This window comes from Drosophila albomicans, chromosome 3 (genome assembly GCF_009650485.2).
Source record: "Drosophila albomicans strain 15112-1751.03 chromosome 3, ASM965048v2, whole genome shotgun sequence".
Taxonomy (NCBI): domain Eukaryota; kingdom Metazoa; phylum Arthropoda; class Insecta; order Diptera; family Drosophilidae; genus Drosophila; species Drosophila albomicans.
In genome coordinates, this window is record NC_047629.2 from 14,725,663 (window position 1) to 14,742,899 (window position 17,237).

At 37.4% G+C, this 17,237-nt stretch overlaps 1 protein-coding gene across 3 annotated transcripts; it reads right to left on the bottom strand.

Annotated features, from left to right (window-relative positions):
• Positions 1–483: 483 nt before the first annotated feature.
• LOC117572564 (brain-specific angiogenesis inhibitor 1-associated protein 2) lies at positions 484–17,237 on the bottom strand. 3 transcript variants are annotated; one of them, XM_052005965.1, is made up of 11 exons: positions 16,635–17,237; positions 7,571–7,646; positions 7,385–7,468; positions 7,246–7,307; positions 6,655–6,852; positions 6,529–6,594; positions 6,221–6,430; positions 5,137–5,371; positions 4,407–5,077; positions 4,194–4,348; positions 484–704 (listed from the first exon to the last, which is right to left on the bottom strand). In XM_052005965.1, exons 1-11 carry the CDS (start codon positions 16,677–16,679, stop codon positions 617–619), a joined length of 1,890 nt encoding a protein of 629 aa, XP_051861925.1. In that variant the 5' UTR covers positions 16,680–17,237; the 3' UTR covers positions 484–616. The 3 variants fall into 3 exon arrangements, with proteins under 3 accessions (XP_051861925.1, XP_034111334.1, XP_034111333.1); XM_034255443.2 differs by having other exon boundaries at positions 611–922; XM_034255442.2 differs by having other exon boundaries at positions 611–3,265.

Sequence of the window (17,237 nt, forward strand, 5' to 3'; positions counted from 1 at the left end):
AGCATCTGGGAAAGCTGTATCAAGTTTAGAGTGCTATCCGCAATAAATAAAATTTATAAAGAATATCTGAACAAATAACCAGCTAGATAAGTAGACACAAGCAACGCATTCATTTAATTTAATAAACGAAAAAAACATTTTTAATACCATTCTATAATAAATACATTTTGTTGAGTAAAGAGTTTTATTTTTCTTTAATTCTCGCTTTATTCAGCATAATAATTGAATTTACATTGTTCGATCATTAACATACATAGAGTATTAATATATATATATATTATAATTTTTAACAAACAATACAACTTAATGACTACCAAGAATCCAATTGGAACTGGTCAAGCAAGACTAGAAGTCCTTCGAATATTGTGAATCCATTGCCAGTTCCATTTAATCAGGCATAAACGAGCAGCAACTTTAGCTCTAGCTCTAATGCTAAACGCTAAGATAAGTAAAATTATAGTTAAGATTTATATAAAATGTAGATATTGTTATCATTGATATTTATTCGTTTTTCTTATTCTGTTTTATTTATTTTTATTTTTTTTTTGGGAAATGTGTCCGCTTTTGTTTTAGGATGGATCGATCATAAGAGAAAGTCCACCTTGCGCTGTCGTTGCTACTTGTTGACACTCCGATAGATCATGGGAGCTGAGCGATCGTTGGTCTTTGTGTGTCGCAACTTGATTGTGGCAAATTGTGAGGCGCTGCAATATAATATTGGACTTGTCGAGTTGAAGTCGAGAAAAAATTTACTTAGTATAACCTGGAGGGTACTACTGAAAAAGAGCGCTTACAAAGGGGATATTGTTCAGCAATTTACATACGATTTTTGTGTTTTTTTTTTGTTGTTGTTTTGGAAGTCCTACGAGGGAATTACGTTTTTCAATAGCCTATGGAATAAATGCGATAAATACCGCGCGGGCTGCAAATAAGTACAAAACGTATACGTAATATTCCCATTTCTCGTATGTACGCATATGTGTGAGTGTGTGTGTGCAGTTGTGTGTTCGTGAGTGTCTTAGGACTAAAGCAAAAAAAAACAACATAACATAATGTAAAGAATAGATATGTATATAAGTTTTATATGGTATGTTTTGTGCTTAAACTAGAACTGTGCGTTGGGCAAGGCACCAAAAATGGAAGCTACTCGGCATATTTTCAAAAAGTGAGCAAAAGATTGCAGTTTCCTATGATAAAAAATAACTTTAAATACGAGTAATGCAAAAAACTATAGAAAAGAATCAATGGTTGTTTGAAAAATGAATCTATTCCAAATTTGGCACACTTTAGCAGACTAAACACTAAGTAATTTCGACTTAACAAACTTTGATTTAAAATATATTTACAATGCATATCGGTTCTATGATATTGTTAAGTATTCATGATATTTCTGAAAGGTAATAAAAAATTTAAATAGTGAGACTTTTTCCATATCAGCTATGCTGTGGTGAAATATCCCTTTTCTGACACTGAATTATTTGTATTTTATTTTCAAGTTTGAATATAAAAATCTCGGTCTAAAAATATTTGCTGCATTACACCGATATATACTGTAAATGTGTAAATTGTTGAATTAGCTTTGTATGCTACACACTCTCCACCTGTTTTCCCTCTCCTTATCTCTCTCTCTCTCTCTCTCTCTCTGTTTTTTCTCTGCTTAATCGCCGCCACGCTCGGCGCATTTTCTTCTCCGGTAAGAAAACGGCGAAACCACATTGCTCACAACCCACTTCCCTGTCGCTGTTCCCTATGCTCTGTCGCCAAGCCTTTGGCTCACTTCAGCTTGGCACTGGCATTCTTCTGCCCCGCCATGCCATGCTGCTCCTGATCCCAGAAATCATACCACGGACCATAGCTTTTGTTGCCCACATGCGCCTTCAGATTGCGCTCTAGCGTGGCGCTGCTGTTGCTGATGTTGTTGTGATTGCTGCTGTTGCCGTTGTTATTGCTGCTCGTTGACGATTTAAGGAGTCGCGTGCGTGGCAGGATGGTCGCTGTGGGTGCTCCAGAATTGCCCGTCGCATTGCGAGTCAGCGTATTCTCCTGCTCCTTGGCATTTGACTTTTTCAGCGTATTCGTTGCTGTCGTCGATGTGGACGAGCGAAACGTATGGAATTCCATTTGCTGCTGCTGTTGCTGTTGATGATGCTGGCGTCTCAATTTGTCATCCTTGCGCACCAGATGATCGTTGATCACAATGCAATCGTAGGGATCAGAGCTGGTTGACTTCAGTTCCGCCTCGGACTCATCCTCGCTGGTGTAATACTGCTTGAGTATATCCTTGCGCTTGAGCGTCTTCATCACCAGGCCATGATTGCCACCATTCGGATTGCCCGGATTGCCGTTGCCATCGTGCTGCATGTCATCAAAGAAGTTGTTCACATCGCTCAGCTTCAAGGTGCCATGTTCATCGCTCTCGCCTTCGTCTGTGGAGTGTGGAAACTGTTGTTGTTGCTGCTGTTGCTGCGATGGCTTCGATCTGCTGAGCGTTTGCGATTTGTGATGTGGCGTCGATGATGCCATCGATGCTGAGCCCGAGCCCTGCTTGTCCAGCTTGCGATGCACATACTCCGACTGCTGTTGCTGGTGCTGACTGCGACGCAGCGTGCTCAGACGCTCGCTCTCCGAAGGCTCTTCAATGTCAATCTCAATGGTCTTCATGATCTTCATGCGCGACTTGGGCGTGTAACCGCTGCTCCTTTGCTGTTGCGGCTGTTGCTGGTGCTGCTGCTGCTGTGGTGGCATTGCTGGACTAATGCCATAGATATTCTCATCGTCATCACCATAGATCTCGGTGCTCGTAATGCTGTCCTTGCGTTCGCGTCCCTGTTTCTCCTGCGACGAACTGGAGTTGTTTGATTTAGTCAAAGTGCCATTGCCATTTCCATTGCCGTTGCCGTTGCTGTGACGATCGCGATCCTCATCCGAGCGTGGCTCATCACGCATCTCCTCGAGATTGGGTGCGGCGACCAGATCACGATGCTGCCACAACGACATGCCCGCTAGAATATCCTCGCTGCGTCCGCCGCCAAATTTCCAAAACGATTTCGTGCGCTTCAATCCCGCACTGGAGGCCTGCAGTATCTCATCATCAGAGGCAATCAAATCGTAGCGCATTTTGCCGCCCATGCCGCCGCTCTGACGGCTCAGGCGATGCAGACTCTTGTCGTCGATCTGGCTGTCGACGCTGTTCCGGAAATTGCGACTCAGCGTCCAGGATGCCACATCACGTGGCACAGTATGTGTGTTCGTATCAGCACGACGTCTTAAGGTTTTATTTGATAATTTGGTGGGTGGATTGTTTGGTTGGTGTTTTGGGGTGGTTGGTTTTGTGGTGCGGTGAGCGGTGGTTAGCACAAAGTATGCAACGATGATGGAGGGCAACAAAGAGCGTATATATATAGGCAAATATATATATATATATAATGATGGTAAACATGAAATCATAAGAACAATAAAAAGAAACGCAAAATGCAAATAAATCAAACAGTTGATCAATTCAAAATAGGTTCAAGCAGGGCGATTGCGATTTCGATTCGATTATGATGGATTTGGCTTATGACGGTCGCGAATTAGTGACAATTTAAAACGATGCGAGAACGAGGTGCATATTGCTAAAATTGTCTTAGCTATAGCTATCAATTTGCTGCTGTTGTTGTTGTTAAGAGTTTGTGAAAATCAGAGTATTCTTTAAAATTTTAAAGGATATTAATTAGTCGAGCAATAAAGAAAGCATTTGTTGGCGTAATTGCATTGTAGTTGATATTAATTTATTATGTAATATATATTTATAATATAATAGAAGTTCTCACAGAAGTTCTTCATCAATGGCAAAGGCCGAAGTTCTTTCAAAGTTTCAATATTTAAGGGCAACTTTAAATATGAATGAATATTGCGCTCAACATGGTAAATATTGTATAAACCGGCAGAATGCATCAGCACCTATTCTTCATCATATAACTTTAATTTGCTTTTTAAGAAAACTAACTTGGTACTACATAATAAAAAATATAAGATAGCTATGGATTTAATGGTAAACCTAGCTAGCGTTCTAAGCTCTTCAGACTAATTAAGTTTATTTAATTTCTACAACTACTTAGGCCAAGTAATTTGATAAACGAAACATTTGTTGCTCTACAAAAACTACTACAACAACAACGACAGCAATTGAAATGAATTTCTGGCTTACATACCGTATGGGCACACGTTGTGTGGCTGGCTCCTCGTCGGAGTAATCAACCTCCGGCTGTGGCGGTGGCTCGTTGGCGAATCCGCTATCGTTGCTGCTGTGCAGCGATGTCTTGGCCGCCGCCGCCGACTTGCCGGACGACTGTGTGGTCATGGAGCTCTGGAAGATGATAAGTCGAGTCAGTCAGTGAGTAGAAAGAGAGATAATCTTATCTCACCTGTGCGCCATTGAGCAGCTTCTGCTTGCGCCGCTCGACGGCAGCGGGCACACCGTTGGTGGCACAGAAGCTCTGCGAGCTGTTCAGCATGCGGGCACTCTGGCTTTGGTTCTGGCCCTTGCCATTGGGCACGGGTGCGGGCAGTGTGGGTGGCGGACCGGGACGTGGATTGGCCGCCGAGCCGGAGCGATATTTCTTCTGCTGCTTGATGGTGTCGCCGAACATGCGAGTCGGCGACGATTCCTCAGCACTGTGATTGCGACGACGTCGATAGGTGGCATCGCTGTCCATCAACTCCAGCTGTGCCTCGTACTGTTGCTGCTGCTGTTCGTGATAGCTGCGCAAGCCGCCAGCGCCATTTCCGTTGCCATTGCGTTCATAGCTCATGTGCATGTTCTCGTAACGACGACCGCCAGATGGCGCCAGCTCCACACTCTCGGCATTGGTGTAAGCGACCGGGAACCAGCCAAAGTGCTGCGTACGCAAGTTCTCACCAAACTGCCAGCCCTTGGCCTTGGCGCCCACCAGCGCTATGCGATCTCCCTCTTCAAACGATAACTGATTCTCTCCCGATGGCATATAGGCATAAAGTGCCTTGGCCAGTGGTCGCTGATCTCCGCGCTCCAGCTCGCCATGTGGCAGCTGCTCCTCAATGATCTTGTGTTTATTGCCTAGTAGAAAAATATATATTTAAGCTTTAATTCTTCGAGTGGGTGAAAGGAAAACTTACTTGTTAGTGGTGTGGCGCCAACGAGCGCCAAGTTAAAGTCGGACTTGGCACGTGGCAGCGAGTTCTGTGCATAGTGCGTAGATCCGGAGCCAGCTGTGCCCACCAGGCTCTCGCGTTCGTGGAGTGTGCGCATGTCGCCGTAGGGTGCGTCGATGCTGCGCGATTTCTTCAACTGGGCGCCATGGCCATGTCCACTTTGCTGCAGCTGCTCGTCATCAGCGTCCTTGATGCGCTCCTAGAAAGTTGAGAGAGTTTTAAAGATTAGCAAGAATTTGAGATATGTGAAGTACTATCAAGAAAAGCTTAGTAAATGCTTTTAAGACTTCAAATGATAACAAGTCAACTTCAGTCAAGCGTGCTCGACTTTGAGGTACCCATTATCCATTTTTAATGAAAAGAAAACAGTGCTGTACTTCCCTTAAAATATAAAAATTAATATACTTTCGAGATGCTATAAGATTTAAAATGCAGAAAATACACCAGATTCTCAAACAACAAACTTATATGATGTTTATCCAACCGCAACAAAATTTGCAGGAATCTGTATCTTTTATATATTTTCAGAGATTTAGGTGTTCATATGAACAGTCAGACTGTAGTATCTGATTAAAAATATATATTTTTTTATGGGGTTAGAGTATACATATACATACATAAACTTTTCATTTGGCACAAATTTAAAATATATTAATTAGTATACTGAAAATTACTAAAATATACCAAAAGCTATATTTGGTATATCTCTTAATACACCTACAACTACTACTACTAGATTGAATACTTCAGACTCTCAACCAACTCTGTTTCCCCATGAGTCGCTGGTATAAAAAGTATCCATATCTTGAATACAAGTTCATATTCCCCATAAGCTGCCGATTTTTTCGCGTTTCCCACAATTATTGCTCTTGCTTTTGCAGCTCTCATTCAAAATCGATTTTAGTCGAGTTTCAGGAACTTTTAAACTTAGTTTTTTATTCTTATTCTTGTCTGATCTTCGCGTGTAGTTAAGAGAGTTGTTAGAGTTGGATTCATTTTTTGGGGAGGTGGGGGAGGAGGAGGAGTTGGAGGAGCAAGCATAACTCACCAGACGACGTGTGTTGCTGTTGCTGCTGCTGTAGCCGCTTTCGTATGCGGCCGGCGGTATAATCTCACGAGAAGCGGCAATTTCTTGCCAATTTTCGAAATTATTATCAATTACTGTTTTGCCGGTGGTATGGTAGGCCATCCAGTGCTTGGCTATCGAACATTGGCGCTCCAGCACGAATCCGTAACGACGTCGCTCCTGTGTCATGGCCTGTGCAGAACGCGGGAAATACCGGAAATTTGTTGAATTTTAATCTCTTATTCTGAATTCTGAGAACTTCAAACGAAAGACTTAGGCAACGAACTTACGTTCTTGTAGCTTTGATCACAGAACACATCGAGCTTTTTCTTCTGATCCTCTAGCACTTGCAAACTCTGCAATGATCATACAATATGATTTATATTTCGACATCTTAATTGAGTGCGAGAACTTACTCTCAGCTCCTTTTCAGTATTTTCGGGCGTGGCCTTTTTCTTGCGCTGCTTCTTCATTGTGGAGACCGCCTTCTGGTAGCTTTCCATGCGCACTTTGTGCTGCTGCATGAACTTTTTCTGCTCATGCTGCACCACTTTTGTGTCCTTCTCCAAGTTTGTCTCCAATGGCACCAACAGATCCACATAGAAGGCTTTCAGCTGTTGACAAAGAAAGAAGAGCAACAAAATAATTAGAAAATAATGTCGCAAAATTTGTTGGCAATGTTTCGTTGTATATAAATATTTTATTTAGAAAAGCATTTTAATGTAAATGTAAATGTAATTTAAATGTAACAACAGAACAAAGTTATCATTTATAGTATTAATTACAAAATAATGGGCATTTAAATTCTTTCTATCTTCAATTTAAAAATTACGTTCAGAACTGTTGGCTTATAAATATATACTGAAAAAACACTTTACATTTTTTATATCTATTTAAATGTAATAATGTAATGTAATAATTGAAACTTGTTTTTACTTTTTAGAAATAATTTTAAAAAAATGTTGAATAGTTGTAATTTTAAATATGTAGCTTTAACTTTTACTTACAATATTCATCTGTTGATCCTGAATCTCCTTGTTCACATTCACAACGCTCATTAAAGCTGAACCTGCAAAGATATAGAATCCAATGTTTGATCTCGTGAACTCTATTTCACTCTCTTTCGCTCCTTTGCTGGTGTCTTACCAATATCGCCCGTTCCGCTTTGTTGCGCGTTCATCGCAATCTTGGCCAATGCTTCATTGAATAGACGCGAGGCAGTTGCGGCACCTGTTGCATGAAATGCATTACAAATTAGTTAACTGTATGCGCAGTTAAGCATAGTATAGTAAAATACTATATATAGCATACGAGTGAGTATATGATGCTTACCATGCAATGCTTTTAGGTAACTTTTGCCCGCCGCAATTAGCTGTCTCGCACCTGGATTGAATCTATCGAGTATGTTCTGCAATTGAATAATACAAGAATTGCATTATTATTACAATAATTTATATAATTACTCTTTCTTATATGACAATTAGTCATTATTTATGAGCTGACTGGAACGTCAGAGCATTTAGCTCGACAATATTAATTTGTTTTTCAACTTTTTGCTTTTCTCAATTTCATTATAATGCCGTCCGTCTGTCGTAATGCCTTTTCCACGATTTCTGCTGCAGGTTGTAAAAGTTTTGTTGTATAAGTCAAAGCTAAAGCCAAAGCATATTGTTGTGGTCGACATCGACATCAACATCAGCATCGACATCGACATCAACGTCGACATCATTAGTTCCGCGTAAGACGGCCATTAGAGATCTACAGAGAGTTGGCTTACAACAGATCGTAATGCTAACTGCATCTGAACATTTCCTCGGGGCCTCAGCAACAGTTGGTGAATGGAATAGTTGGACTTGCTCCTATGCAGATTACTGCAGACGGTCACCTAACGAGCCCCCGACTGATAATCTCATAAAGAAAGAGAGAGTGCAAGTGTGTTTGATAATCCCCATAAGTCGACAGATTACCATCAACTCATAGAAATATTACTTGAAAAATAACTTAGCATTTTACTAATCAAGCATAGAAAGCCAGATGATTTTTAATGGTAACATCAATAATAAATAATAATAAAGCTTTGATTTGTACAAACATATATAACAAAAATTACAAATTTAATGTTATTTAAATCAATTATCAATAATAATTAATCTTTGATTTGTCAGAAATATATAAATTAATAATTCAGAACTTAATATTATCTATTTCCATTGGTAAGGCTGCAGAACTAGCAAGGAGTATACGCTCTAACGCTGTTTGACGGCTGCTCATGCGGTAAAGCTGGGCATCACGAACAGAGATCAGTGCAGGAAATGTAACGAGTCCGGAGTTAAGGCAATACTGGAGCATTTCCGCTGTGTATGTTCAGCATTATTCTAACTTCGGCTGAAATATTATAGTTTGAATCGCTGTGTCTAAAAGATCTTCGTGACGTTTTACCCATGATGTTATTGGCTTTTGTCCAAATACATCCATACTGTGCTGCTTCTAAGACGAATCCAACTTATACCCGTACAGCTACGGACCTCCACTTGTCTGTGCTCCGCCCATCTTACCAAAACCTAAACCTAATATTATCTATACTATTTCGCATTAATTACAATGGATTGAAGCAAGCCAATTAGAGTTACGAAACATTGGAATAGCCTTGGAAGTCCATCTACCTTTAGTCTAATAATTTAAAATTAAGCAGAAATTTTAAAATCTTCTCATCAGAATTTAATAATTGAATATAATAATACAATTTTAATTTGACGGCTAATCATTAGTCAAGAGTGTCCAGAGAGTTATTTTTGGGGAAATAACTTAAGAGCTTATATAAATTTTAGTACGAAAATTGTGTAGATAAGAATGTCCTATTCAATTAATGAATAATTTTATGATCTTAAGTATATCTTATTCAATTATTGAAAGATTTTATTGCGCAACTTAAATTTAAAATAAAGATTATCATACTTTCAATACTAAGTTCACTTTTGCAGTATTTATAGTTTCTTTATTTATTATTAAAATGCTTAAATAATTTCAAAGATTAAAAAACACAATAAAATGTTAATTTATGAATGTTCATGCGTGTAAATAATGTGCAAAGATTTCACATACAGGAAGCAGTATTAAAACATTCTATAATTATCATATATGTTTATTAAAAGAATTTATCTAGCAATTAATGAAAAGCTAAGTAGCATATAAAATGATGATGAAGAAAAATACTATTCAATTATTGAGGTATTATTATAATGAATTAAATAATGGTTTGTCTACAGACAACACACTCAAAGTATTTATTAATTCATTACTCAATAACTGAAAGCTTTTTGCTAGCCGCTTCCTAAGCGATTAATCTTTGCATGAATCATGAGATCAATTGACAGAGGCCTTAAAAAATGTAAAATAAGATGAAAATGTAATTAATAAGCTGTTAAGCAGTTAAATGTTAATGGATTGAGTACGAGTACTTAACAACTCATACTCATAGGACAAAACATTGTTATTCATGAGATTCACGAAATGCATTTGAATACAATGCGATATGTGAGAAGGCGATGACGATGTCTATGACATCAACCTGGGCTAAGTGCTCTTAGACATGTTACCCAAAACAACAACAATAAATACATAAACTAAATGGACAAACACACACACATATTTTTAGTGGATCCTGGGCGTGGTCTTGTGGTTCATAAAGAGACAATGCCGACAACGCATTTGAATGGTGTAAATGACTCACAAAGCATTTGATTGTCTTGTCTTGGTCCATTCCTAGGCCAAGAGTTTTTCTTGGACCTGTTTGAGCATAATTAATTACAATGCGCTTGATTATTGAACAAATAGTTTTGGCTTTAAGTCATTTCCGCACTTGACACACAAAAGCGCAGCACTCATAACTTTGAATACAATCAGCATGGGTACTCGCTCATTTGGGCCCCAAAACAAACAACAATTAGCAACAAACTGTCAAAAATTTAGCAGCAATAACAAACAAAGATTTATGTCAAAAAAAATAACAATTTCAGTTGCTGTGTACTACAACTTTTAAGTACAATGGATAATTCTTGACTTGTGTTGACAAACTTTAAGACGATTTTGTTTTGCAATATATTTTGTGCGATATATATAATTATTTTTGTTATGGTGTAGTAAACTTTTAAGAGAAAAACAATATAAAAATAATACATAAAAATGTGCAACTTTGTCATATACAAAAATAATTTATCGCGTGCTAAGTCTAAACCATCAAAATTTTGAAACAGAATTCATATAACATAATTTGCTAAAGTAACTAAAAGACTATATAATAACTAATTTGATTGAAGTCCAAATTCAATTATTTGTTTTTTCCTAAAAGCAAATTTATTTGTAATAAAAATCTTATATTTTTTTAAATCTTATTTGCCGCAAAGTGAATGTAAAGAAGTCGTTTGATTAATAGAAATTTACAAAATAAGTTGTATCTGTATATTTTGCAATTAAAACTTACATTTAAAAATCTCTTTAATTTACTTCTATACTTAAACTTTCAACTTTAGATATATAATTTAACTTAAAGATATATAATTTAACTTTAGCTATAACTCGAAGTTTCTGCTAGTCTTTCTTCATTATATTTAACCTTTTTTTATCTAAGTTTTTCAAATATAATAAAAGAAACTAAGAAAGTCGTTTGACTATATCATACATATATCAGTTACTTAAGCCTATTATATTCAAAATCGTGTTGACTATTCGGCAAAACTTGTTTGTTCTTGCTTTAATTTTTATTTGCCTAACAATTTTATTGGCTGCAAATGCGGCATCGAAGCGTGGGAATGAATGCACTCACAATTCACTCAATGGAAAGACGAAAAATAAATAAAAAAAAATCAAAACAAACACACTTTGTCAAGGTCACAAGTTGTGCTATGCGATGCCCCATCGAGCGATTCGTTGAGTTCAGCTGAGTGTTTGCTTTAATGATTTATTTTAAGAGCGGTCTTATCGCTAGGTTGGGCCCGAGATATACGAGACTACGAGTTGCCATTAAAACGCTTAATTTACATTCGACTGTGATTGTTTAATTAGTTTGAATGTGTGCGAGTGCTAGAGTGAGTGTGAGTGCTAGAGTGAGTGTAAGTGCGAGTGCATGACAAGTGCACCAACCCTGACATACGGTTTAACTCTGAGCAACTGTTTATTTGTATCTCTGAGATACATTTTATGCCCACCTTCAAGTCGGGCGCACGGAATTCATTAGGCTATCAATGTTACAAGCACTATTTTGTAGTGAACACTATTTGTGGTTTATGGTAATTGGCTGTGATCGGTTAGCCCAGTGGGTTGGCTTCAAAATATCACCTTGGAGGTGGGCTCAGTTCAAGGTAGTTGAATTATATTACAACCTTGTCAAATGAAAATATTTACCACTGTATGTTACAATAAATAACAGTTTGTTTCTATTTATTCAACAACTTTGCACTATATTTGATTCTAAGTATTTGTGAGATTTATATTATTATATAATTATTTTTTCAATAAGTTTAGCAACCACACAGAATAAAAAAAATCAGGATTGAAAAGTAGATTGTAAATCTTGAGTTCAGATTTGTACGATCTTGAAAAAAAATGTAGAAATTTTAAAGTTCAAAAAATCTTAAATCAAGATTTTTATGCTATATTTGCCTTTTAGTATTAAGAACATCTTTTTTTACGATTAAATTTGAACGTCAAGAATGTTCATTCTAGATTATAAAGAAGAATGCACTTCTTTATTTAAGAACTTTTGGACTTTAATTTCTGTTCTTGTCTCTTAAAATGTTGGAATTACCTTCCATCCTTTAAAATGAGAAACTAATTTCTGTCATTGTTAATTGCTCTTAGCTCAAGATTTTATTCTTGATTCAACGCGTTAATTTGTAAGATTATTATCATACCATTATTTCATCATTATTTCTACAAAGCTTAAAAACAGTTTACTTCATTTGCTTCGAAGTATTTGCAAGCTTAATACATTTCTACAAATACAACTTTTCTCTCTCAAACCTTTCACTGTTGCTGATGACAAGTGATTATATTTAATACAACTACTCTAGTTGGCTACTTGGTTAATTAGTTAATCTAATTTGTAGCACATTTTCCCATTTACACACAAGAAAACAAACCCTAACCTACCCCAGTTTTTTGTTGCCGTCTGTCTGACGCAACATTTATCACAGCTGTGCAATCTCTTTTATTTTTTTTACTTTTGTTGTGAGGCGGCTCAACGTAACGTTTAAGCCAAAATAAATTGAGGCAGTCGCCACTAATCGCCGCTTAACATAAATCGCCAAGTGAGCTCAGCATATGCAATTTTTTTAATTAAAAACTAAAACGAAAACTACGAGGAAAAATAACACACACACACACACACCAATAAAAAGGTCGCCATGTGGCCAACAAAATTTTTGTTAACTGTTTTTCTCCTCCACGCTTGCAGCGGGTAGCAGGTGGCGTCTGCATGTATATGTGTGCGTGTGTGTGGGCCTGGCCATTACTCGACGAGAGCCACACCTAACTCGAGGCATGCGAGAATGCAATCTAACAACAACAGCAAACTCAACCGCAATTATGCCAATTAGAAAATGAAACTTGCAAAAAAAAAAAAAATGGAAAAAAGAAAACAAACACGCAACAGGTAAAACAACAATAGCAATAACAATAACAACATAAATGTTGACAAAACTTAGACAGAGGCGTCAAGGCGCAACCAGACCCCGCCACGCCTCCTCTCCATTCCTCCCCCACCAATGACTGTGCAGCATGCATGAAAAATGTTTGAAAATTGCGTGACTTCGCCAGTTTGAAAAGTTTGCGCACATTGTAGGGCTTCTTTAATGTTGTCTTCTCCCCCGCCACACCTCCGCTCGGACGTTGACCCACTTCCATTGAGCCTATGCCCATATGACATGATTCTCTCTAACCCATCGTTCCTTCTCTCTCTCTGTCTCCCTCTCTAATGCAGCAGCCTTAGAAATGCCATCGCCTTTGGCTCAAAATCCGTCACACAGTTGTGCAGTTCCATTCCCAGCTCCCTCACTCTGGGCATTAGCCGCAGTCTCAGTCTCAGTCTCCGTCTCCACATCAAGTGGCTGCAATTCTCATTTATTTCAATTGCTTCTCTTGCTTTTTCTTTACGTCCCACTTACACAGCTCTTGCTCTTGAGTGGCTTCACCGGCAGCCCCCAGATTCCATTCCATTCCCATTCGCTTGCAGTGCCCACCTTGCAGACAAGCACAGCATAAATAGCATACATAAATACAATGTGACCATCTGGACAGCATGCGAATTGCCGGTGGAATGTGCTGTTAAATGCCAAAGTGTGACCATGCTCTGAGAATCCTGGGCAAATTGCAGACAACTGCCCTAAATATCACTAGAACATATTGGAATCTATTAGGATTAATAGCATAAGACATCTAAATAAATGTTTTGAAGCAATCTACAGTCTGTAAAATGATAAATCATTATTCAACTAAAGATTAATCAAAGTCAAACTGCGAAGATATGCTTTACCCATGCTTCATGTGCTATTTTTAACTTTCGAATTTAGTTTTCTAGCTTAATTCGCACATTATCTTAACATAATAGATCTTTCAATCTTTGGCTCAACAGTTTCTTAAGAATTTCTGCTTCCTTTCTAAAATAGCTTTCATATGCTTGTATATACATTCATTTCATAACTCTACTCTCAACATTTATCAATCACATTCCATCGTTGTATCAGACAAAACCAACTTTTAAATGAAGCTGTTTGCGTTTATTAGCAAATAATGAAATTGCTAATGTATCGCACTTTGACAATCTAAAAAGCATTCACAACAGTAGACTTAACTGTTATTGCCAGTTTGCCGCGATCTTATATCCCATGTTTACTGTTAAAGCAGTCGCAAAACCATTTTAGAAAGGCCAAAAGCCAAAAGAGAAGACGCAAAAAATATCAAAACATGCTGGTAAAAACTAGAAAAGCAATTCAAGAATCCACAAGTCAATTAATTAATTTAAAGTATAACAACGTGGAATAAACATCATAATAGATCTATAAACCAGTTAAAGCTGACAGCTGATAGAGAGGGGCTCTGACATAAGATCGAGTTAAGTAAATAAATCATTCGGCATTAAATATAATCATAAAGAAAATACATACGTAAATGAGGAAGTGATTTGATTAATGCACAACTATTCATATAATGGTCATCATCATCATAACCACTAACGTATTATCATCGTCATCATCGTCATCACAGTCAGAGGCTAGTGTGAATATGTTGCAGACTCCGAAACACGTTCGTTTCCTGAGTCTTTTCACGAATTTGTCACAATAATTAAATAATCTTTTCTTTTTCTGCTGCTTTTGCTGTTGCTGTTGCTGTGACACAAAAAAGGAAGAAACACGAAAGCGAAATGCAAATGTTGCTTGAGTCAAGAAAATGCAACCATGTGCAACATGAAATGCTGTGGAAGCAGCCCAAAATGCATCAGCAACAACTACACACAAAAATTTCCGCAATTTTCAAAGCTGAAAAACCGCAAAGAAAAAAAAACTAACACTAAACAACAAAAACAAAAACAACAACAACAGCAGCTGGCTGCAAGTTGTGAAAACTAAAAGTTGCATAATGAAATAGATGCGCGAAATGTGCAACGCCCGGGCTGCAACACTCCCCTCCCCGACCCACCCTCGCTCCCGTGGCAGATGCCACAGCCCAGAGACTTGCCAAACTCTCAAGACTTTTTCGTTGTTTTGTTTTTTGTTTTGCGGGCTCCGTTGTTGCAACCTGCAATGGCTGTGCCACACTCTGTGGCAGCAACGCAATTGAACTTGTTTGTGCGGTTTCTCATATTATATGACCATTAAAACAAAAACTACACGAAATCTATAGAAAATGCTTAAGACAATAAAAAACCAACAAGCAATATATTTTAAAGTCTCAGCGCGTCGTGACCAAATTTGGTTTTCTCAGCCACCGAAATTCCCCTTTCAAAAAATCTCTTCCAAATGCCGCCATCGAAACGGGAAATGTGATCCAATCCAAAATACATAAACACATCCATTTAATCTATAACGATTTGACACCTAACCTATTTATGGTCATCGCTTGCGCTGAGCAAACAGCGACAAGAATAAATTGGTCAGTGATTACGATTAAAGAATAAAAGCCTAAAGTCGTTTACATAAAATGTTCATAAGGCATTTCAATTCTTTAATTAATTTATATTACTAGGAAATAAAATTTAAATTTTACTTTTAATTTTCTTTTGAAAGTATTGATGGCTTTCTAATATTGCATAGAATCTAATAGATTATATTATTTATTCCTATTTCTTTTTCTTTAAAAATATAAATTCCTAATTATATTATGTTTGTTTTATAAAATGAAATTAGGTGTAAAATATTCTTATTGTGTTTTCTCTTTTTTCCTGAAGTGAACAATTCTAACTTGTCTCAAAAACGAAGCTACATAATACACCTTTTTAACATAGGGAAGCCCTCTAGAAACTTAAACTAAGAGATTTAACAAAAACTTGCAGCTAATGTAGTTTAAAATATGAAAGCTCAACGTCACATTTATTGTCGTAAATTGTTTTCGTCTAGTTAGGATCATTACGAGCGCTGCGAGTGTTCAGAAAATATGAAATTAGTGGAAAGACTTGGCTTAATAGAAATGGCCTTCAAGCGATTCGCTGCCATGTTTCGAGTGGCTTAACTCGTGTGAGTTGTGGTTCGTTACACAACTCAAAGATTTGAAGTTAGCGGGCATATTGTGTAATCCCTCTAATTAAATTACTTATTTACTTTTTTTTTTGCTTAGATTAAATTTAGATTAAGATAAATGTAATTGGTTGATCTACAACCTTGACCGCATTATGGGCTGTATTCTTAGGTCGGAGATTAATCAAATAAATAGTGTGATTGTCATTTAATCGCTTACAAATCAAGAGTCTACAATTTAGACTATAAATTATTAATTGTTGATTAGGGCGCTGTTATTGTGAACGAACTCTAAAAGGTGTCTTAACTAATAACTTTTAAAATATGTTATATTAATGTAGTAATATAGCAAGTTGAGCGATAAATAATAAAGAAATTTAATATTTCAATTTGCTTTTTTCGATATTGTTATTTAGAATGAAAAGAAAAAACTAATTTAATAGCTTCAACATGATATTTACTGTAAAAAAAGTCAACTGAATATGTAAATTTCTTTTATTTGTTGTCAGTCGAAACTAATTGTTTTTTTCCCTCGACTCAGTGCAATAAAAAAAGCTTATTTACATTTCTTTATTACCCCTTAAACTACTTAAAACTAGCGCACAGAAATACAAAACATTCAGATTGACGGGGAGAAATGAAGAGAGCAAGCGTAGTACGAACAAACTTACCCTATAAACGCCATCAACTAGTTTTGTAATTTCTTCGGCCTCCATTGTTGTAGACTTTTTTTTGTGTGTCTGATCGTCTGATCGGATCGGCTTTATTGATCAACAGGTAGAACGGGGGAAGGCAAATGCTACTGCAGATAGCTGCTGTCCACAGCTACTGGATGAGATGGCGTCGTATACAATTGAAATCCACAAGTAGATTCACTTTCGGCTGCAGCGCCCAGAGGCCAAATGGGATTCGAATTGGAGCTGCACCCGATTTTCACTTTCTAAAGTGGCACAAGCACACAGACACACACATGTAAACAAAACGCGCCACACACACACACACTCATACACACGCGCAAACACAACAAGTTAAAAGACGTTGAACCGGGCCAAAATGTAAACTTGTAACTTTGACTTTCGGCGCAGAATCTTGGAAATCTTGTTTCTCGTTTCGAACCCGCTATGGATAATGTCGTGACTTTCTTTTCGGCGGCCACACGAAATCTTTGAAACCACGTAACCCAACGAAATTAAATGCCAACCGAAATACAAAAAAAAACACGCTAAACAAGCCAACTGTTTGTCGGCTCTTTGGCTTCTCGATGGCGCTTTTTT